Source organism: Mus musculus, chromosome 15, assembly GCF_000001635.26.
Source record: "Mus musculus strain C57BL/6J chromosome 15, GRCm38.p6 C57BL/6J".
NCBI classification, from domain to species: Eukaryota; Metazoa; Chordata; class Mammalia; order Rodentia; family Muridae; genus Mus; species Mus musculus.
This window is the reverse complement of record NC_000081.6, coordinates 65799138-65822888: the sequence shown is the minus strand read 5'-3', so window position 1 is coordinate 65822888 and position 23751 is coordinate 65799138. Positions and strand designations below refer to the sequence as shown.

Genomic DNA, 23751 nt, shown 5'->3' with positions numbered 1-23751 from the left:
TTATGCGGCCTTGAGAATCTGAACTTCAGCTCTCATGCTTGTGCAGTGTATAACCACTGGACCATCTCTCCAGGCATGCTCACAAAATTCTTTCATTATAAGACACATGCCCCTTTCGAATTCATAGTGTCTCAGATCTCAGAATATTGATGCAGAATGTATGGGATACTTGTTTAACTTGGCCATGGAGCATCATAAATCTGACAACCTATCACAGAGCTCAAAAGCTGTAGGTTTTAGAGCAATTCTAATTTCAATTTATTAGAAATGTCTAAAGTGTATTTATACAATTAAACATTTGTAAATCAATGTATATGTGGTATAATGTAATATTTTCTATACTTTTGTATTTTTGAAGCTATGTACAACAAAAAAGGAGTAAATAAGAATAAAAAGTTCCTGATACACTGTCTTTTTAAAATTTAAACTGATTAATATTTTTTTGAATGTTTTAGAATTTTAATGTGAATAGATGTATTTTAATCATACCCATCACCCCCTCCTCCCAGATTCTCTCCTGCTCCCCTACACCCACTTCCAACTTCATGCCTTTTTTTTTTCTAACACAATTTCTGACACAAAGGAGAATGTAAGTAAATTTTATCTATTATTGTCATGCTGGATCACGAGCATAAAAAGGTATATTTCACAAATTAAAATAAAATATACAGATAACCATGAATAAATACTGGACATAATTAATAAATCAAGATTCATCATATTTCTCGGAAAAAAAAACAAAAAAAAGGTTCATCATATTTGATGATCTAAGGTATTCAGCACCTCTACAAAATTAAAATTACATTTTCAGCAAATAGATTTTAAAAGTAGCCCAAGGTAATACAACACTTAATTTAGTGCATTCACTAAAGGTAAGTTATGAGGGTTTTGATCTTTTGCCTGTATGACTCACTGAAATAATATAATAGCATTGCTGGCTACAAGTAACGAAACTTCTGGGAATGCACATTTACCTGCTCTACATTATCCCCAGCTATTAAGCCATCTCCCTAAAGTTCCTCATCCAATTGTAAAGGAAATAGGAGAATCCTTTAGCATCTCCCATGCCTGAAAACAAGCCCAGCATATCACCTAACTGCATCTGGAAATATCCACTATTTGTCTCTGAGATAAAATCATGATAGAGGTTTTGAGTGTACTATAGAATTACACTGTGGAGCTTTTATGACAATCTACTATGATCATACTAATAATGCTATGCCCTGCTTGAGGAGCATCACACACCCGGAGCTCTCATCAGACTGCAACTACTGTTTTTACTGAAATGAAGGTTGTCTAACTTGACTAAAAGTAAGCACACATGCAACACAGACTCAGACCCACAGTCAGAGTCACAACCTACATTACATTTTCCTGTATCTGCAATTGCACATGTGGTGTTCTGAATGAGAACGGCCCCCAGAGGCTCATACGTCTAAATGCTTAGTCCTGGGTTAGTAGAACCACTTGGGAACAATCAGGCAGTCTAGTTTTTTGTAGAAGGCATAGCCTTGATGGAGGAAGTGTGTAACCTGGGTTGGGCTTTGAGGTTTCAAAAACCCAGGCCAGGTCATTCTCGTTCTTTGTCAGGATGTAAAGCTCTCCCTGAGCTGCTGTTCCATGGCCATGCCTTTTGCTTCCTGCCATGATGCTCAGGGACTCACCCTCGAAAACTGTAAGCCAGCCCCCAACTAAATGCTTCCCTTTACAAGATGTCTTATTCATGCTCTCTTGCACACCAACACAATACTAATTAGGACAATGCCTAAACACCAACAAATCTTGTGATTCTGGAAGGCCTAGTAAACTATGGGCAGGCATACAAAATAGTCACATAGGCTGAGTAACTTAAAGTTTCCTCAGAAAGACCGAAACTATAAAGCAAAAGCAGAAATGAAAGGTAAAAACATCACTATTTTTATTATCATGGCATGTTATTTCCCATTTTTAATTTAAAAACTATGTTCAGGAGAGAAGGAACTGAATATAGTGAGAAGCAACAATTCAGAAGTGGCCTAAGGAAAGAAACACAAATTCAGGTTTTATAGTCAAGTAGTAGGGAGAAAACAGAATATTCAATAAGTGAAAATGAGCTATCTGAATATATACATAATGTATACAAAATTGAATCCCTAAGTCATATGTAATCATTTGCAAAAATAGCTCAAAGTAGATAACAGAAGTGAACTATAAAAGGCTTAGAAGAAATCTGAGGGTAAATCTTTGACCATGGGTTAGGCAATGTTTTATATAAGGAATACTAAAAGCACATAAAAGGGGTGATAATAAAAAAAAATGAATCAGATTTCATCAAAGCAATTCATCAATAAAGTATAAAACAAAACACAGAACTAGAAAATGTACTGCAAGTCATATATCTGATAAAGGTGAAGAATTTTAAAAGGCAACCTAATTTTAAAAATAAGAACTTGGATAGACATTTATTCAGAGACTGACAGAAACTAAGAAGGTTTAAGAAAAAAAAACAAACCAAAACCACAATGAAACACTACACTATGCTCTGATTTATCCACTCATCTAACCATGGTGTCCCTGGACATCTGGATTTCTTCACTTTTTTGGCTATGGTGAACACTGGTTCTTCATTCTATGCGTAGTCCCAAGGCTTTCCACTCAGGTGAGTGTATTGCTGAGTTATAGGAAAACTGTGTAACTGTTCACTACAAATCAGATGCATCTCATTAACACTCTTGCTTTTGGAAAAGCAGTAAAATAAAACAGTAGTATGCAAGGTTAGCATTGTAACAAGAAAGTCAAGAGAAAAATCAAACTGACAGGATTAGACTCATCTAGACACAGGAGTTCCATGACAGATTAATCTCACAGATTCTATACAGACCAAGACACTGGAGAGAGTGCAGTGACCACTGTCATCTGTACTGTGTGTCCAAATGCCCTGACTGGGAAATGGCCTTGGATCAGATATCATCATTCTAAGAAGAGATTTACTCCAGATGTGCTCTTTAAACTTAGTAAGAAAACAACTGCTTTGCTTACAGAATTTGTTCCAAGAACCTGAAGCTTTGGTTCCCCTGATTCCAGGAGCTTTGCTACCATGTGAAGGAAGCTTTCTACAAATGGCTTGATGCTCTGAGAATGGCAGGCCATAAGAAGCTGGTCCAATGCCTCCATAGCGATTAGAACGTACCTAAGTTTAAACAAAACAAAACAGAACAAAACAAAGTCAAAGCAGTGCTCTTAATTCTTTAACTGCTGTTCACTCAAATAGGTTTACTTAGATGCACAGAAAAAAGAAAGGCAAAGTAAAACCTAGTTTAGAAGTACATCACAGCTGCACTAATCCACTTCCTCTAAGAAACCTCCGAGCTACGGATGCTACCTGCTTCTAATCGGTCTTGAACGCCAGGGACAGGATTTTAACCATATTCATTTGTAAATGATTTTTATAGTACTACAAGAATTTATCTCTGTCTCCAACATTATTCCCTTGTATTTGTAAATAAGGATATATGTACTTATATGTTTACTTACATATAAATATATAGTTATTGTGAATAAAAATATATATACTTATATTTAAAAATAAAATAGTGCCAGCAACAATAGAGCAATATAAGGGAATTAAATTCCCTTTATAAATCAGATTTTGAAGATTTTATGCAATAAAATTTAGATTCCATTTTAGTTGATATTCAATGATCAACTGTCAAACTGCCCATGAAATATTTTAAGAGGTGACAGAGCAGAGGAACAACAAGGCAATGTGTCACTTGGAAAACAGGGTACTCTTAGAAATTAGGCTGATCACTATCACAATACAAAGCACTTTCAGTTCAAACTGTGAAGCTGCAACTGCTGAGGCAGAGAATGGCTAAGATGGGATTCCTTTATCAGCAGACGCTGGAACAAACATGGCAGTCCCAAATCAGGGTGCTACACAGTCAGCATTTGAGCATCTAAGTCTGACAGGACTCACTCTCACTCTGCAGTGTCAAAAACTATCTGGTAACAGGATACTGATTTGCTTTCAATTTAGACATCGATTTTTAAACACTGTATCACACCTTTAAACCTATTTTCAATGAGCAGTTAACAAAACTAATAGATGCTACAGCTAGAGGCAGTGGTTACCCCATGAGTTCCTGCATAAGAGCCTGAGTCACAGGAAAAGGAAGCTGCAGCAGTTACATGGCTCGCAGACTTTTCTTCGTATTGTCCCAGGGTTTATCCTCTGTGTATTGGGTTTTTTGGTTTTTGTTTTTGCCTGACTATCTGGCACAAAAATTTATGAGATGTCTTCGCCTAGAAAGATTTTTAAGAGATCGTTCAGTAATTCGTGTTCTTACCCAGAACGGTGTCTGACAACATCCCTGCTCAGCCTTTCCGCCAGGTAGGCACCAATTCGATCGAGTTTCTCTGGTGCAGATACTGCATAAAATGTCAGTTTTTCCATATCAGCTTTAACAAGGCCATCCTGGAAATAATAACAAGTATATGATCTACATTTTCTAACTTATTTATTCATTTATTCATTCAAAGTGTTGTCTAATTTACATCTCATCTCTGAAGACTGTAAATTAATATACATTTTGCTGAAACTATTTGGGTATAAACTCTGTGGTGGTAATATTAAAAATTCTACATGCTCAGAACTATAAAAAAAGGTATATAAAAAAAAATTCCACTAAAGCAAAGTACTTAGAGGACCATCACAAACAATGACTGTTTCCAGAACTTTCATTATAGTGAAGTAGCTAACAGTATGTAGGTAATAAAATATGTTTTACTAAAAAATTTTCAAACAAAATTTGCTTCAATTTAAATGTTGTAAATGTTATATGTAGTTTGTACTTTTTAATATCTACAACAGTGAACATACATATAGCTTTCTCCCATCTCCAGAGTTGAGGACTGAGCCCAAAGCTTGCACTGTAAGAGGTCTTCCAAAGAACTAAATTCCATTCTCACTCACGTTCTTCAGAGATGGACGGGGATGATTCTATTGTATGTAATATCTTTTAGCACATGGAACTTATCCTCAATATTATATTTTAGCATACAGTTATCTTATTCATTAAATAGATATTGAGTGTCAACTACATGCCACACAGTGGCAGCATAGACATCACAGAAGCCAAACTCAGCAAAGAACTATATTTGCCCAGTGAGAGCCCATGAGAACTGAGATAGGTCCTATTAATTGCTTCCATAAAATGACACATGGGAATTATAGGAAAGCATTTATTTGTCTCCCTCAACTCTTTGAAGGCAGAGATTAAGGCACATACCCTTCTGCATCTGAGCAGCTACTTTCTAAATCATTCTGAATGCATTACAAGATGCTTGTGTTTAATAAAACAGCAAATGTGACAACTGAGTAGTATTTACAACATGGAGGTTAAGTTTGTAAAACTTGTTTTTAAAATCTATTTTATAGATGATTGTTACTTAAATAAAAGGTATCTGAATCTTTGACAAAATATTATTTTTGTAATCATTCCTCAGTTTACCTGTTGTCATTACAACAGCTCAAACTCAGCACTTAGTACAAGTTAAAGAGAATTAATGATTTAGATACCTTGGCCTGTTTCACGTTTCTCCATACTCTGCCATCTACCTGGGCTTTAAAAACTATGTATATACTTCTCTGGAACACAATTATGTAACTACTCAGTCTATTTGTCTCCAACAATTTAACTATCCACTATTCCCTAGAAATAAAACAACAGAACATTAACTTAGTCAAATTGATCCATTTGTCTTTACCTTGAACACAACTAAGTTTCCAAGAATTTTCCTCACTTGCAAGGAAGACACTAACCCTCATTTATCAAAATGAGGGCATCCTTCAGTGCTTAGCAGATCTTACTTCCTCTAAGAATGCTTCCCAAAGAATATGAACACAACATGGCACTTTCTTACATTAGAGACAATACTATTACCACCTGCATTTTTTTTTACTAATTTATCTACCATGATTTAGTATGCTTTATGTGAGTCATACTAATTTATCTATCATAATTTATTATCCTTTATGTGAGTCAAAAAAAGCAAATATGTCTTTCAGGGTTTTTATATATCACAAATGATCCATGATGTTTGACAGCCAATAGTATTTACTGCTAAATTCTTATATACAGATGACCCCTTAACATTTTTTTAATCAAAAGAACATATCAACCATAAACTAATGTTAACATAACCAGAAAACAGTTGGTTTCAGTAAAATTTTTCTGTAAATCAATTTGCATCACATTTTATGTGCCTTTATCAAAAAGCTAAGAGCCTTAGAAAAGCTGAGCAGTGTCCAGCAAACCCAGTCTCCCTGAAAGCAGTCAGCCTAGCTATCCTCCAAACTCCAATTGGTTTATTTTGGTTTTTGAGGCAGGGTTTCATTATGTAGGCCAGGCTGGTCCCAAACTCACATTCTTCCTGACTTAGCTTCACAAATGCTGTGAATATAATTACATACCACCACCATACCTAGCATCTTAGGACTTCTATTTTTATTATAAAATGCCACAACTAAAAGCAACTTAGGGAAGAAAGAGTTTATTTATTTTATAGCTTGCAGTCCATTTACAAGGAAAGTCAGGGCAGAAACTCAAGGCAGCATCCTGGAGGCAGGACTGACACAGAGGCTGTGAAGGAATGTTGGTTACTAGCTTGCTCCTCGTGGTTTGCCCAGCTTGTTTTCTTAAACCATTTAGGAGAACCAGCCTATAGGTGGCAATGCCCACAGTGAGCTTGGCCTCTCACATAATTATCAATTAAAAAAAATGCTCTGTGACCAGACTTGTCCAGCCAATCTGGTGAGGACTCTTTCTTAACTGAGTGAGGTCCCCTCTTTCCACTGACTCTAGCTGTGTCAAGGTGACATAAAGCTAACCAACACACCCAGCTAAGAAGTACTTTTTTAAAAGGCAAATAGCTTCTGTCTACAAAAGTCTCTCATGATCTCAATTCTTAAAAAACAACAACAACAACAAAAAGAATAGATGGCCTATCCCTAACTGTTGTAAATTATTGTTTGGGTCTAAACTTAGATTTCATTTCCTTTGTCTTTCTTCTCCTAATCCCAAACTGGCCATCATTCGCATCTATTCATGCAGCACCCTGCATTTATTTAATTCTCTATCACATTTCCCCCACTGTGTGAAAATTGCTGATATTCCATCTATGCTTACTGGATGCAGAAACCACTCACAATTCAGCTGTATCCTGAGCACATAGTATATGGCACAGGATCCTGAATGTTTGATGAGTGTTACTAATCTATCTAAATGGAAAAGGACACCATGCAGCTATCATTTCAGATTTGTACCTATTATCTGAGAAAGGTAAGCAAGCAAGGGGCATGTAAAAATTAAAAGTTTAAAGTTCACTTGATGAGATGTTGGGACAAAAGAGCAATGAAATGAGGGGAACCTTAGGGAGCTGAGCAGGGGCAGAATGGGTCAGAAAGAGAAGGAGCAGTGCATGGAGATCAAGTTACTTTGGGATCTTCAGGGAATATGTTGTCCACCAGACGTTTGTAGCGAGGACGCAAAGCAGAGCAGCAGCAGCACACCCCTGTTTAAAAAAATGAAAAAAGAATATAAAGATTAGTATTGCAAAATTATCCAGAAGTTCACGCTTCTGAACACTCACTGTCCATTTAAAGATAAGTTTAACAGGGGTTTAGTCTATTAATTATTACATCTTCAATCACACATCAAATTTAGACATTGCTGTGGATAATTATATCATCCAGTAAGACATAAAAGTTAAGGATATGGCTTTAAGTAGAACTAGAAGTAAGTTCAGAAACAGTTACCTGAGAGATCAATTTAGTAGATTCTTCCCTACTCAATTTACCTTAGGAGTCAGAAGACAAAATCAGCTGCAACAAACTCCGACACAGTGGTACCTATGCACAGATACTCACAAATCCTACTGTAGCAGATAAGCCTCTAATTTAACGGCTCATCTGTCTTTCCTGGGACATGCTAACTTTACGGACAGGTCTTATCTTTCATTTCTAAACTCTGCTGGTGGGTGAATTCAGTAAAGAAGCAGTAAAGAATGAACAAATGGACGTGAGGAGAGATGCTAGGCTCTCTCGTGCTTTCTGTGCTTTGCAGTATCTAGTGCTCAGCACCTCTGAACACAGTGCTGAGCTATAGCCAGGGATGCGACTCATGAGTCTCTCATTACATGTCATGTTCTATTACATCTCTCGTGAATGTGTAGAACATTCTTCTGCTCATATAGATCACATCTGCTCATTCAAGAAATAAGTACTGAGTACCTACTAAGTGACTGACTGTCTCGAGCAATAGAGTATTGAACAAGCAAACAAACAAAAAGGTAAAGTTTAAACTAGCAGCAAGAGAAAAGGCATGCAAATTCAAAGAGAAGGATATTTGTTACTTCTTCTATCTTCCTTGAAAAACAGCATTTCCTAAGAGTGCAGGAACACATACACCCCTACATTAAATGTGTTAGGTAAACTCATGGCAGCACCTGCCTTTATCTTCTGTCCACCTCCAACCTTCATCTATGTGCCTCACTGCAGCCAAAACAGTGGTCCTGCTGTTTCATTAAGTTAGGAACCTCTTCTGATTCCTCTGTCTAGAACATGGCCAACTACCTAACTCCTCATTTAACTGGCTGCCCTGACTCTCTTCTTCTTTTGCTAAACGTGCTTCTCGTCCAACATACTAAATAACTTTCGTATTATGTATTGGTAACCATCAGTCACCTTCATCAAAATATAAGCACAGAGGAAGGCAGAACACATTCTTTTGCTTACTCATAAATCCCAAGCAACTGGAACAAAGCACAAGAGCACTGGGATGTTTCTTGAATGAGTGTGATGCTCTATCTCACCAAGCCTCTGTTGCTATATTCTTCACTTCTGTCTCTGAGCCACATCTTACCTTTTCTATGGCTACCTACATGCTTCCTATCTCCCTTTGGGGCTCCAACACAGGAATGGTATTTGTAGCCTATTTTTAGCAATATTTTGGCACTGATGCTTTCAAGAATTCACTGATACTTGATTAAATTAAAATGTTCTAGTATTTTATAGCGTTCTTCAAACCTATATAAAGCCTTTGTGTTATTAACCATTCTTTATACTTTATAAAAAATAGCTTAATTTTTTAATGGATATGTTCTAGACTGTGAAAATATATCCAAAAAATGAGCTTTAAAACTAAACTGTTCTTGTGAGGCTATGCCAGTGCCTGGCAAATACAGAAGTGTATACTCACAGTCATCTACTGGATGGAACACAGGGTCCCTAAAGAAGAAGCTAGAGAAAGTAACCAAGGAGTTAAAGGGGTCAGCAACCCTGTGAGAGGATCAACAATATGAACTAACCAGTACTCCCTCCCCCAGAACTGTGTCTCTAGTTGCATATGTAGCAGAGGATGGGCTAGTTGGCCATCAATGGGAGGAGAGGCCCTTGGTCATGCGAAGATCATATGCCCCAGTACAGGGGAATGCCAGGGCCAGGAAGCAGGAGTGGGTGGGTTGGGGAGCAGGGCGGGGGGAGGGTATAGGGGACTTTTGGGATAGCATTTGAAATGTAAATGAAGAAAATATCTAATAAAAAAATGAAAAAAAACCTAAACTGTAAATGGAAACAAACACTGGAGAATCTGCACTATCTGTCTTACATACAGCCTTTCCCAGAAACAAGAGTAACAGAAAAAAATAAGACTAACAGTGTGAATGACCAACAAATTGGCTTCATCCCGGTCCTTCTATGGATGGCTATGTGACTTGGGTAAGCCACTTCAGCTATTTGGAAAGAACTTACCCTGCACACCAATAACTTAATAGGAATATTGGCCTTGAGACATTATAAAATGGTTGTTCCCCCACTTATGAGCTGAGTTGGGAAGTCTGTGTCACCATACATTTACGTGGATTTAATAACCAAGACAAGATATGGAGAATATTGAAAACAGAGGAAAACTTGTTCTTATATCAAGTAATACTAAGTATGAAGCAATTTTCTGGAGTCTCAAAATCTTTATGAAGTATATTCTCTTTGCCAATTTTCAACTGACTGCTCGGCATAGCACCCACCACCACCCGGCAAAAGAAAGAGAGAGAGAGAGAGAGAGAGAGAGAGAGAGAGAGAGAGAGAGAGAGAGAGAGATGAGCCTGGGTTTGCAATAAAGTGAGACTGTTAAAGCAATAATGAAACAAGAGTGCATCTGGGGGATCTGTCCCCCATCCTTCCCAATCAGAAACCACTGAGTGTGTATCACTCAGCATTCCTAGCAAACAAGGCTTGAATGTCATTACTGATTCATAAAGGCAAGAATCTAGGAGGTGAGGATGGAGAAGCTAGAGAGCTGGCTCAGTAGTTAAGAGCACTGACTACTCTTCCAAAGGCCCCATGTTCTATTCCCAGAATCCATATGGTGACTCAAAACCATCCATAACTTTAGCCCCAGGGGATCCAATATCCTCTTGTGATTTCCAAGGGTACCAAACATGCACACAGGGCACAGACACACATAAAGGCAAATACTTATATTTACTTAAAATAATGAAATAAGCCAGGAGGTGATAGTGCAGGCCTTTAATCCCAGCACTCAGGAGGCAGAGGCAGGCCAATCTCTGAGTTTGAGGCCAATCTAGTCCAGGACAGAGAGAGTTCCAGGACAGTCAGGACTATTACCCTTTCTGATAATACACAACTGCACACCTTGTCTTGAAAAACCAAAGAGAAAAAAATACAAATTTTAAGGTTAAAAAAAGTCTGTAGGAAAAGAAATCAGTAATTTGGCTGTTCAGTAATGACTGAGTAAGAATTCGGTGTCTAAAATTAAAATTCCCAGCTCTTCCCAACACTGCTGTCATAAGAAAATATAAAAGAATATTTTTTGAGGAAGTTATAAACTGTCATAAAAACAGCAAACAATTTAGCAATACTACTTGGGCAGTGTATCTGATACTATTTAATGTTATCTAATATTCAAAAGGTTTTTCTAATAAGAAAAAATTCATATAATTCAAATACTATAGTTATATTTTCAGATTAACATCAAAGATATTCAAATAATACTTAGACACCAAAATAAAGCAATCCTTTGAGTACTGGGGAGGGGTGCAGACAGCTAAATTACTGCTTCTAACTTAGAGGCTTGAATCTTGGGGGTTGAGGTAGAAGAGCTGGAGAGCTGGCTCAGAAAGCTAAAAAGCAGCATATTTCTGACAGATAAATAAAAGTCGACTGTGGACCAAGCCACTGCCGCTGTCACTGAGGTGCTGAGAAGATGATGAAGCCATCAGTGAGAAGGAGGTGCACAGTCGGCCAGCACCAATGGAAGGCCTGATACAGTGTCCTGGAAAGGACTGGCAATAGAGCTGCACATGAGTCCTAGTGCCTTATATCTCCTCCACAATACAGTACTACCTGTGAGAAGATTCTCAGCAAGCTAACGTCAGTCAAAGGGCACTTTCTGGTTGAGAGAACTTGAAAAACAAAGTTGAATGTGCACTACAAATGACAGTCTTGGTCCTCACTTTCGGTAAGCCTTGACCTACTATTCATGACTGCAGATGAGAAAAAGGGAAAAGTGCAAAAGAGACAACCAGCCAGCCAGGTGGGTGACTTACCTACCTACACCCAAGTCCTCTCCTTGTGTAAAGATGACATGACCATAACTAGTACCACACTAATTAAATACTTAATTAAATGTATATATTAAGCTCTCAGTAAGGAAGCAATCAAGAAAATGCTATTATTAGTGACAAAGTGAAAGCAGTTCCACAGTAAGAGAAAGCGGAAGATGGAGAATGTTTTAGAGAATAATGGCCACAGTGTGAAGCCTTTGCTATAAATACAACAAATACATCAATACATGTCATATAGGGTTCACACAGCTTCAATAATGAGCAAGAACAAGGAGGGGTAGGCGCTATGCTCAGAACATGACCTGCACAGCACAGTATGCAGGACTTTTTCACAGCATGACTCCTCTAGCCAGTCTCAGAGGAAGTCATTACCTACAGCAAGGGAGTGCTCCCAGCAGCTCATCTACCCCAAAGTGCAAAGCTAGTAAGGGTGAAGGGCCCTGCAATCCCAGCCCAGACCTGATGGCTTCAAACAGAAACTGCCACACTAATTCATGTACCAATTTCTTTCAACAAACCTTACCGCAGTGACACATCATATACCTCAAAGATAAGGAATGTGCTGCCACTTTAGGAAATAACACTTTCTCAGAGAAGCCTCAAACAAACACTTTCCGATTACTTACACAAATGAAAATACTCTAAAAACAAACAAACAAACAAACAAACAAACACAGCATAGGAAATTAACTAAAAAATTTCAATTTACTCAAGTTTCTGTAAAATTAGATTAAAGGCAATATATGGTTAAAAAGCATATGGCAATAAAAATTATAGAAGCAACTATTCTAAGTAGTCAAATAAGAGAATTGTATATATATATATACATACATATATATATATATATATATATATACACACACACACACACACACACACACACACACACACACACACACACACGAACACGGCAAACATGTAGATACGAGTCCCTAGACCTACTCAGATAAAGCCACGTGGATGACTCTCCTGGAGAGGTGAACTCGTAAGGCTTCTCCGGCTCAGCGGCAGGCACCTGAACATAGGCCTTCATGTTGTGAGACTGTTTTCTAGTCCATCGTGCTTCATGATCCTGGGGCCTACTGGTGAGGAAGTATCTGGTTCGTTTTACTGCTAATTAATTAACAGAGAGTAGAGAGCTGGGGCTTATCTAAATTCCTGCTGACATTAAAGATACAGCTATTCAGAACCGGATAATATCCTTATCAAATTCTGCGGAGACCAATTAGCATTCAGTAAGACCTTAAAACATCTATATAGCTACTTAAGAGAAATGTCTTTCTGGAATTTAAATAAGAAGTGAGCCTACTTGTGCCCTTTCTCCTTACGAGTCCTTCTTGCAGATACAAGCTTCTAATTCCTTCCAACAAACTCACTCAAGCCCTAGTCACATCTATTTGAACTTTTCCAGGATTATCTTTGGAAAAGCAAAGAGACTATGCATATAAACAAGCAGCAAAACAAAACAAAAATGCTGAGTAAATTGAATCCAAAACATATGAATTTTTAATTAATTAAATTTTGGCATATACATAAGAGCAAGGAGAGGTATATGGGAGGGTTTGGAAGGAGGGAAAGGGAAATATGCAATTATATTACCTAAAAACAGAAATAATTTTTAAAAGCTATTATTTTTCTATAGTGTATGTCTGGAAGGCTCAAGAGGAATAGGACATGAAACTCAAGCACAGTAGAAACAGAAAATTATGATCCGATGCAGAGTCAGAAGGCTGAAGAGATGGCTGAGCAGTTAACTGTGCTCGTTGTTTTAAATACCAGCACCTACACACCAAGCTGGTTATCCTGCATTTGCTTGTAACCACAGCTCTAATGGGAAAGCCTATCTTCCAGCCACCTGAGGAAACATAAGCCTCAGGTTCAAGAAGAGACCCTGCCTCAGAGGAATAGGCACAGAACAAACAAACAAACAAAATACAACAGCAGCAAAAGCAAACCAACCTCTCCACCCTTAAACAAAACAAAACAAGAAACAGGGCCACACACTACATTCTGGTACTGTGTGGACATACTTAGGTACAATCAGCCTAAGACATGAACAGGCAAACACTAACTATACTACTTGTCATTATCAGACGATCTAGTATAACACTTGTCTTTTTGTTCTGTTGTTAAACAATATATAAGCCTTTTCAGTTCTTATATGTAACACAGGAAGAATTCACTGATATATTTAAAGGCTATTTTATTTCAGACTGTTTTGCTATGTGTTCATGTGTATATATGAAGGTTATATGTCTGTGTGTGTAGGTATACCTTTATGACCATGCATGTGGAAGCCAGAGGACAGCTTCAGTTGCTGATCCTCAGGTGCTGTCTACCTCTATATCTTTTTTTCTTTTGAGACAGGGTTTCTCACTGTCCCAGATGTCATCAAGGTGGCTAGAACAGCTGGCCACCCAACCCCTATGATCCTCTCTAGCATTAAGATTACATGTGTGAAACTGTCTCGAGAAAACAAAAAAACAAAAAAAGAAGATTACATGTGTGCCACAAGTCTTTTGTCTTCTTTTATTTTCACATTGATTCTTGGGATCAAGCTTAGGTTATCAGGACTGGTGAGGCAGCTTAGCGGTTAAGAGTGTGTGTGTACTGCTCTTCAAGAAGGCCTGAATTCACAACTGTCTGTAACTTCAGGTCCATGGGATCCAATGTCTCTGGCCTCCTTGAACACTTGTGCTTATATGTACACATTCCCACACAAAAACATATGCAGAGTTTAAGATAAAATAAATTATTTAAAAAGCAAAAGACTCAGTAGTTTACTAACAGCCTTCTTGCAAGCCCTACAATGTATACTTTGCAGTGGGAAAGGCCATGATAACTCATGTGCCCACTAAACTGTTTCCATCATGACACCTATACTGCTGCACTTATTTACTCGCATGTCTCTTTACCAGTAGAACATTAGTCCCTCAAGCTCTCGTTGAATAGTGTAGCATAGAGCAGGCATTGACAAAAATGTTATTCAGCAAACGAACAAGGACTCAAAATTAACTGATTCTTTAAAGTGTATTTAATAAATACCTGCTGCTATATACTGTTAAAAATCAAGTCAGTAATAATAAAAACTACTCCCCCCACAAGATATGATTTTTTTAAAAAAATCACTAGACAATCATTTCTCTAAGAAAACAAGTGACTGTCAGCTGAGCAATTGTTAACAACCCAGGTTGATGAACTTAGTAAGGTGAAAGGGATAAACTTCTTATTTGAAGTTTTAAAAACATCAGCGCTTTAAGATCTCTGTGATACCCAAAACCTTTTTAGAAGAGAGTGCTTACGCTAGTCATTAGCTTATGTCAAAGTAGGCTGTTTGCCTCATGCAATCAAAATCAGTGACCTTACAGTCGGATTCACCCATGCCCTTTTCCAGTACACCTCCTGCTCTCTTGTTGTGACTATATTCATGTTATGACTCCACTTCAATGCACATGCATACATAAAGAATAATACTACATTAAGAACAAGAATTATGGGAATAAAAAAGGTAGCCTAGACTAGACTAGACACAGTGGCTAAAACTTAGGCTTTAAAATGAGACATAAACGTGAAGACAAGAGATATGAGTGTCAAATGGACTACACAGTCATGAGAGCCACAGAAACTCAGAGGAGAAAGAAAATACTTATGGCTCAAGTCAAGCAAGATCCCACTGAGGACCCTGCACTTCGACTGGAACGTGAGGCTTAGTGAGGAATGACTGAGGTACAGGAATCATGAGGCAGTGAAACAACTGCACAGTAATAGCATAAGAGGGAATGCAAGGGTGGCCCAGGGAAAATCAAAATGCATATTCTAGGGACATGGCCTTGAAAGGAACAGTCCCAAAGAAAGCATGGGATGAATTGGGTGACTACACGTGGGGTCACAGGAGAGGACAGGCAGCAAAGTATTACCTTCAGGAGTGTGTTCCCTTTAAAACGATTGTAATCCATTAGAGGAGTATTTTATTACAAGTCTTTCCACATGTAATTATGCACCACCTCTCCTTTCTGTCTCGATTTCAGCACTTGGTTTTTATTCCAAGGCACATCCCTCTTATAGGTAGAAAGGGCAATAGTACAATGTCTGAAGCAAAGCACCAGCTCTGGTCAGAAGACGCCTCCCGGGCACTGAAATCCCTTGCTCTACAGCAGGAAAGCTTATATACAACTCCTGCACACTTACTTTCTCAAACCGTTCTGAGACAGATGCCATCTGCATTTTTTTTAAGTTAGCTTTTCTTCTTTAGTCAGCCTGTTATTGATCTATATCCAACAACTTTCCCTCCATATTATTGCAATTTTAGTTTAAAAATAAAATTGGGTACTAGAAACTCTATTTAAAGGAAGTAAGTAATATGGATTTATATCTACATTTAACTGTGTTGTATGGTATACTAACTTCAGATTTTTTAAAATAATATCAGAGGTACCCAATGACAAGAGCAATAAAACACTGAATAATCCTGACTTTGAGAAAATAACACAACAGAATTTATTTGAAAACTGTCAGAAACCACCATTTGGGAAAAATTAATGGATGTATTAAAATCAGAAAATAGAATTTCCTTCTCAATTTATCTGATAAAGCTTTGTCTGCAAACAAATATGCAGGGATACAGTGAATGACACAGAAACTGGAGCAGAGTTGTGGCCAGGACAGAAAAGTTGCTAGTCTCTGAAGCACCCAGTGCATAAACTGTGGCTCGCTCCTAATCCTGAGAGCATGTTCTTGGACCCTGAAAAGTGACAGACCAACTTCAAATATGCTTGGATGGCAGTCATGACAGAGAGTAAGCCATATGTGTCAAGAGGTAAGTAGGTGGTTAACTTTCTTGTGTGCTATATTTTTATTTATAAGTTCATCATAATCAAGTGTTTTTAAACAAAAAATATTATTTTTTAAAAAGGAGGAAACAAGATTGCATAGTTGAAAACTAAAGTGGTGTGATACTGTGTGTGTGTGTATTAATGTCCTCTACAAAGTGTTGGCAGCACTATTAGAAGTATTAAAAATCTTTACATTCTTTTGAGTGTAACTGTTTATAGCAGTTAAGTAAACAATGGCTTTTTTCTCTAACTCAAACGACTACACACTGCAGAGATGATATGTTTAAAGAGAAAACGTGGTTCTATAATTATCTCAGATAAAAGCTAGGAACCATGATTTAAAGGAAAAACGGAGAAAAGGCAAAGGCTATAGAAAATTTATGTTGGAACTGAAAAACATGAAAATATTAAATATCAAAGCACCAATACCACCAATTTCAATCACTGAAAATACTAGCCAGCAAAAAATTTTAAAAAGTGGGGTGAGGAAACTACCCATTAGCTTCAAAAAAATATGTTTTTAATGTCCAGTTAGGGCAAGATGAAGAAAGTCAAGGGGACAGTTTCTTGTTTTTGGAGTATATATCAACACCTCAGACTCTAGACTCTCTCTGCTGGAATTTAGCATTTTACTTCTCAGAGCAAATCATGATAAATACATAAAGTCCCAATGGCAGCTAAAAATATACCTATTGATAACGTTAAAAATAAAATACAATGTGTATGTGCAATAGCTGGTAACAAGTTCCTTTAATTTAAAGGACCAAAGAAAATGAATTTACAATTTTGCTTTCATTCAACCTGCTTATAAGTTATCTATTCCTACCAAAACACAGCTTAAGGAAGCTGTCTCACTCAATGAACATTCATGAAGCACACAGAATCTGAGTATTTTCATCCCAAGAACTGAGATTACAAAACCATACTCTGACAACTGACTATTCTGATGTGGGTGCTAGGCAGCAAACTCAGCACAGTGAACACCTTACCATAAGAGCCATGTCTTCAACCACACTTCAGTGAGTTCTGAAGTGGTTTGTATGTCGCATAAGCTAGTATCCTGGGAACTCTTCCCATATCAAATACACTGTACAAGAGTAATAACTTCACCACAGTCTGAACTTTCTACAGCTCTAAAGTATAACTACATTAACAACTATAGTATACAAAATAAATATGCTAGTAGTACTGCTTATCAGAGCACACCTACCATTGAAGGAATACAAAGAAAGAAAGAAAACTGTAAGATTAACATAGCTTCCAACAAAATTGCTGAAACAGAAAGACAAAGTTTAAAAGCAGAAAGCACAACTATATTTTACAAAACAGGCCCAAGCTCAAGCACACTGTTTGTGTCAACAAAATGAGTTAGAAACACAGCTAATTTTAAAGTAATGAAAACTGCTGTGAGTTGAAACTGTTTCCCATAAAAAAAAAAAAAAAACAAAACAAAACTGGGACTCTGCTTTTATTTGCAAATAGGGCTTTTTGCACATAGATGCACTCAAATTAAGGTGAGCCATGTTAGATTAAGAAACCTCAATTTCATGACTGCTATCCCTACAAGGAGAAAGAAAATAAAGACATGAGAGAAAAGGTGAAGTGTAAGAGATGTGCTGCCAAGCAAGCTCTGCTGGCCACACCAGAACCTGGAGAAGGCAAGAAAAGCTGCTTCTCTCAGCCTTCAGGAACAATGCCAACAACTCTGTCTGGACCTGACTTTGTCTTAAGCCACCTGGTTGTGGTTCTTTGAGGTCCAGGCAACTGATACATTAAATGTTCTACTTAAATTTTGCACATAATATAAAGATAGCATTTCTGAAATTAATTCAAATTCCAGAAAGTTAATTTGGCCTCCAGAGAACTACATTCATTTCTTGATATTTCAGTCAAACTTTATATATTCCTTTCCCATTCCATTAGGAGCAAACAAAGCAATAGGCAAGAAAATAGGACTCTGCTCAATTCTAGCAAATAAGTGTTAGATATAGTTTATTAACTTAGATAAATAAATATATACTACCTTAGAAAAAGAAAAAAATACTATACCATCAGTTCATACCAAAGTTTAATAAATAAAAGCACTGTTGAGCAAACAAATTTGCTTCACTAAGCATCTGAAATACACTTGATATGGGATAAGTCTTCCTCTAAAATCTCTATGTTGAGCCCCTAACTTCTGGTCCTTCTCAATGTACCCAAATTAGTAGATTAGGTCTTTGCAAAGGTCATCTAATTAGACGAAGCCATCAAGGTGGTCTGTAGTCCAGTTGATTAGTGTTCACTCTCATGAAAACGGTAAATTTAAAGGCACAGGAGAATTACAAGTGTATAACCACCTACAAACCAGAGACAGGCCTTCGGCAGCTACTTCCCTCATAGGGCTCACAATTACCAATCTTGCCTGCACCTTTATTTCAGATTTCTAGTCCATGAGTTGCTAGCCAAAAAGGCTGTTGTTTGAACTCTTCAGGTTGTGGTACTTGGTTACAGCAGCCATGACACACTAACACAGCATCAGTACAGCCAGTGTTCCACAGAAGTAAAGTCTCAGGGGTTCTAACTGACTCCAGAACCTAATCCACCCAGACATCCCAGCTCCTATCTATCCCTCATCCCCCAGCCTCATTCTTTCAGACTGCATTCAACAAATGTCTGAGTGTCCACTACATCTGGGTTCTCCCTACTTAATCTTCAGAATAACCCTAAGATAGGAACCTTCACAAATATGGAGACAGAATGGTACACTGTGCAAAGTCATGCATAGATGTGGTAGATTAGTTAACCTGTGCTCTTGATTATGGCTGTCTACTCTACTGATATCCTGAGATAGCCTGGGGAAGAGGGGGTCTAATTTGAAGAGTAAAGCAACACATTTAAAGTATTTGGGAGCTTACAAAAGCTTAAACAATCATTGCCATTGCTCTCCAGGGACACAAACATGCAGAAGACAGCAGCAAAATGAGAAGTAAAAGCCTACCAGAGAATTTACCAGACTACAGCGTTTAATGCTTCCAGAGAAGATCGTTTCTTTCCTACTATAGGTTAGTGCTGAATTCTAAAATACCTCTACAACTGTAAGAACACAGGAACAGGCAGAGAAGCTACAAATTCAATTCTGGCCCTAGATACCTATGTGACTATCAAAAAGCAAGAAGAGAGGAGTTTGCTCCTATGGGAAGTCACCTGGGTGCTGGATCAGAAAGAGAGCTGCAGCAAAACTCAACCATCCTTGTTACAGGCACCTCTTAGGAAAAGGTGGAGAGAATCCGACCACTGCACAGCATCTTAAATGGCCAAGGCCATCGAGGACCTCAGCTATCTTAAGGCTTTCCCACCCATAGTTCAACTGAAAGAATGTCTCAAGTCAAACAGAAAAAATAATGTACGTATACAAATCATTACTCAAAAGTTCTGTTAGTAAATCCATCCACACACAAGTCCATCAAAGCTTAAGGCTCATTTTATTTATAGAGTGGGAATCCTTTGATTTACTATAACCTAAGGACACAGACTCCATTTAGTTCTCCTTGTTCACACATTAAAAGTTGCAATTACAGTAGTCTGAAAATGAATACTTTACAGATTTTAAACTAAAAAAAAAAAATACAATATGATTTTTTTTAAATCCAGACATAAATATTTTGAATTAGGAGATGTTGAAGAACTGAAATTTAATAATCTTTCATTTTCACAAGCCTACTAATGTACTTTGGGAAAAGGAGACCAAATGAATGAGTAACATAAAAAACAGTCTTACTACACATTAAACCCAGGAACACTCTGTGGCTATATGCTGTAAATTATATGCTGTAAATGCTATCTCTTAACACCTCTTCTTTTCTAATACATCTTTATTGTGACTTTGCAAATATATACGTAGCATCAATGTACTGCTACCCTGCTGTCTACAATGAATACTTGATACAGCCAAAATCAGAGTTGAGTTTTTCTGCAGATTTTTAGTTGAACATTTTTTTTTTAAAAAAGGAGGGGTGGGGAGACAAGTAGAGTGTCCAGTTAAATAAACTCAGGTAAAATAGCTTTGAGAAAGGAATCCTTGAATTAAGGGTAAACAACCCTTCCCCAAGTATGAACACAAGGGACCTTTCAGACAGTGACCATCCACAGATGCCTTTCTCATAAGTCTAGCCAGGATGAGGAGGCTGGGTTACGTTATTTTTAATTAAATATCTTATGAATATTTGACAAATAAAATATGAGGTATTTGGGGCAAAATTCAAAACAGCTTTCTAATTGACTATTTAAATTTCAACAATATTTTATTTCCTAGTTAGTCATAATGTAACAAAGGTGTTAAATCTGTGGGAGTATTTGTAAATTCCAAGATTATTCTTAGAAGAAATACATTTAATATGCCATCAGCACTGATTCTTCTTATAGATTCTAGAACACCCACAGCATCTACACCATATGTTAAAAGATTTTCCTTTTAATTGAATGATTAAGATGTCTGCTTAAATTGTATTGTAGGGTCTCAACTATTAGTCTAAGCAAAATATTTTAAATATCTCTATTATTTAAATTTAAATTAGGAAGGAAAAAACATAGCACAGAATTTGTTGGGCAGGCTTAACTAAAAGAAAAGTTCAACAAAAGCATAATTTCAACCTTCAAGGTTCAGTTTGATAGATTTCCCCATACTTCCAACTCAAACACAGAAACCTAGAATATTCTCATTCTCCCTACCTCTGTCCCTGTCCTTCCCCCCAGCTACCCTCTCTTTTTCTCTCAGTGAGGGAACTGAGTTCATGACCTTATCTATACTAGGCAGAAGCTATCACTGAGCTATAGCAACTGTCTTCTAAGCCTTTCAAGCCCTACATGAGATGATACATATGTTAGAAGATAACAGTCAGAAGTTCAAAAGCTGAAATTTGCACATATTCTCTTATAATATATACACTGTGGCCATTGAATATACAAATGATTGATTTTTATAATAACCAACTCAGGACACAGTTGCTCTGAAGTGGGGAGCAGGGATAAAAATGAATATGAAAACTAAACTGAAGGAGAAGGAATGACCACACAGAGGAAGAGATAAGATAAAGAGATAAATCACATTAAGGACTTTGAAAAAGCCAAGAGAATTCTATTATTTTATGGCTACTTTACAGGTATTGTGGGGGCGGGGGGAGCTATGTGTAGTTTAATTGAAGTTCTGCCACTTAATACCACCCTCTAATAATAAGGATATGTAACAAAAAAATCCAGTGCCAGGCATGGAAAGGCTCCTTCTGAGCTGTTAATGAAGGAAGTCTAAGAGAATGCCCCAGACAAGTCTATAGTGTTGTCACTCTCAATGCCTTCCAGAAATGAAGGTAACACCCTATTGCTGAAGAGACCACGCACCTCAGATAAACAATCTGAAGGAATCAATCTGGGTTTGGCCTGAAGACCTCCTCACTGAGAACTATCTCTTATAGTTTCGGGAGGAGCCAAGCAAATTGCCAACTGAAAAACAAATCAGTAATTTTATCCAGCCCTAACATCAACAAACCACAACAATAACCAGCATGGCAGGATATTTTAAAAGACACTTGTATTCTGGGAGTAACCGCCAGAAACCTAAAAATAAAAATAAAAAAAAAAAAAAGCTTTTTGCATCAGAGAACATTACAAAAAGTCAAAGTGGTCAAAATGCAGAGATAAACTAACTATGGGAAAGGAGGGTCAATATACATTTACAAAGTAATCCCTACACGTAAGGCTCAAGGAACAGCATGGAAGGAGATGAATGGACTATTAGGAGCCAGAGGACAAGGATATTTGCTTTGAGACACTGTCTTCTAAATAGGAAAGAGGAGGAGGAAGGGGAGGAAGAAGAGGAGGTTGGCGACAAGGACAACAACAACTATGATGACAATACTAAGTAGCAAGTGATAGAGTGGTTCTGGGAAGAGTTGGAGCAGGAGTAGGGGTAAATATGGTCAAGACATAATTTATGGAATTCCCTAAGGATTAATAAAAATATTACAGAGTCCTGCTTGGCCATGTGGAAGGGACAAGTGTAACATAGTTTCCTGCCCCTGGAACAGAGCCAGCCGGGTGTGGGCCTCCATGATGATGACTGCTGGGGCCGTAAGGCTTGTTTGTATAATACTGTCCATATTTTCATGTTCTTCCTTTTAAGAATGTCCTCTGCCAAGGTTAATGATGCCATGTTAATCACAGATAGCACAAGTCCAAGAGACAAGGGTGTGGCTAATGTCTCAGCAAAATGGTAAATGCTGACACCTTCAGAACAGTCCTTAAGCCTGTGGGAAAGAGCTCTGAAAACTTCAGTTCAAGAATATATAACTTCTCAACTATGAAAAATATAAGGATGCAACATGAACTGTATAAGGAACTTAGTAGATCTAAAAGGACAGAGGCGGCTGCACTTGGAATGAGCTTGTCAGAAAAATACAAAGGTAGGTAGATTCCTAAATTCAAGGTCAGCCTAAAACAAAGCTAGGCTGTACCCAAGCATGGTAGAAATGGTAATCCCAGGACAGGACTCCACACTGGCTAGCTCATAGTCTGTGCTTACAAAGGCAGGCAGATCTCTGAATTCATTTGCAATGTTAGAAAAATGTGTTTACTGTCTCTTTCTAAGAAACAAGGAGTGGGGTCATCAAGGAATGCTGATTCATGGGAAAATCAAAAAGGAACCTGGGGTAATGACTGAATTGATATGTAAATAAAAGACTGGGTTTTTGATCTGCAAGAGATGAGCTATCTAGAGAATTTTTGGAATTGCAAGAGAGAGCTGTCTCAGGGGAGGTGGGGGAGTCTGGAAAGCTGTCTCAAGCAGAATTTAAGCCTTCAGCTTGTATGTAACCCATGATTTGACTTCAAGTTGCTACTTTCGCAGCTCCCAGAAGCCCCTTCCTCAGGAGCCCTCACCCAGCCAAGATGGGACGTTGGCAAAATGTTATATTATGAAAACAAAAAACAAACAAACAAACAAGACTGTAAAAAGAAACTTTCTAATCAATATTTTTGGAATGGGTCATATATAGTACCATAAGATTTCAATCTATTGCTAAAATTTCTCAAGTCTGAAAGTAAAGATATAAGCAAAACAACCTATTTTTCTGTGGAATTATACACAAAGAATCTAGAAAACTAAGTATTTGTGGTACTTTTTAAATTTTCATCCCTATAAATAATAGGTTTACTCTTAAAAATGGAAAGGATCAATAGAAAATCATCTCACCCCTGTGCAAACACCATTAAGCACTTACTTACGAACACTGAGTCACAGGACAACTTTAGACAGAAATGTCAA

The 23751-nt window shown here is 37.5% G+C and overlaps 1 protein-coding gene across 3 annotated transcripts in view; it reads right to left on the bottom strand.

Moving 5' to 3' along the window:
* Efr3a (EFR3 homolog A) overlaps window positions 1–23751 on the bottom strand; it is an 86793-nt gene that overhangs the window by 50924 nt on the left and 12118 nt on the right. For 2 of the 3 annotated variants that reach the window (NM_133766.4, XM_006521530.2), the window contains exons 2-4: window positions 7478–7554; window positions 4329–4456; window positions 3019–3169 (exon numbers count right to left, since the gene is read on the bottom strand). In NM_133766.4, the coding sequence (NP_598527.2) occupies window positions 3019–3169; window positions 4329–4456; window positions 7478–7554 (356 nt within the window). Of the gene's footprint in view, window positions 1–3018; window positions 3170–4328; window positions 4457–7410; window positions 7555–23751 lie in introns of all 3 variants that reach the window. The other variant, NM_001356582.1, reaches the window with a different exon arrangement.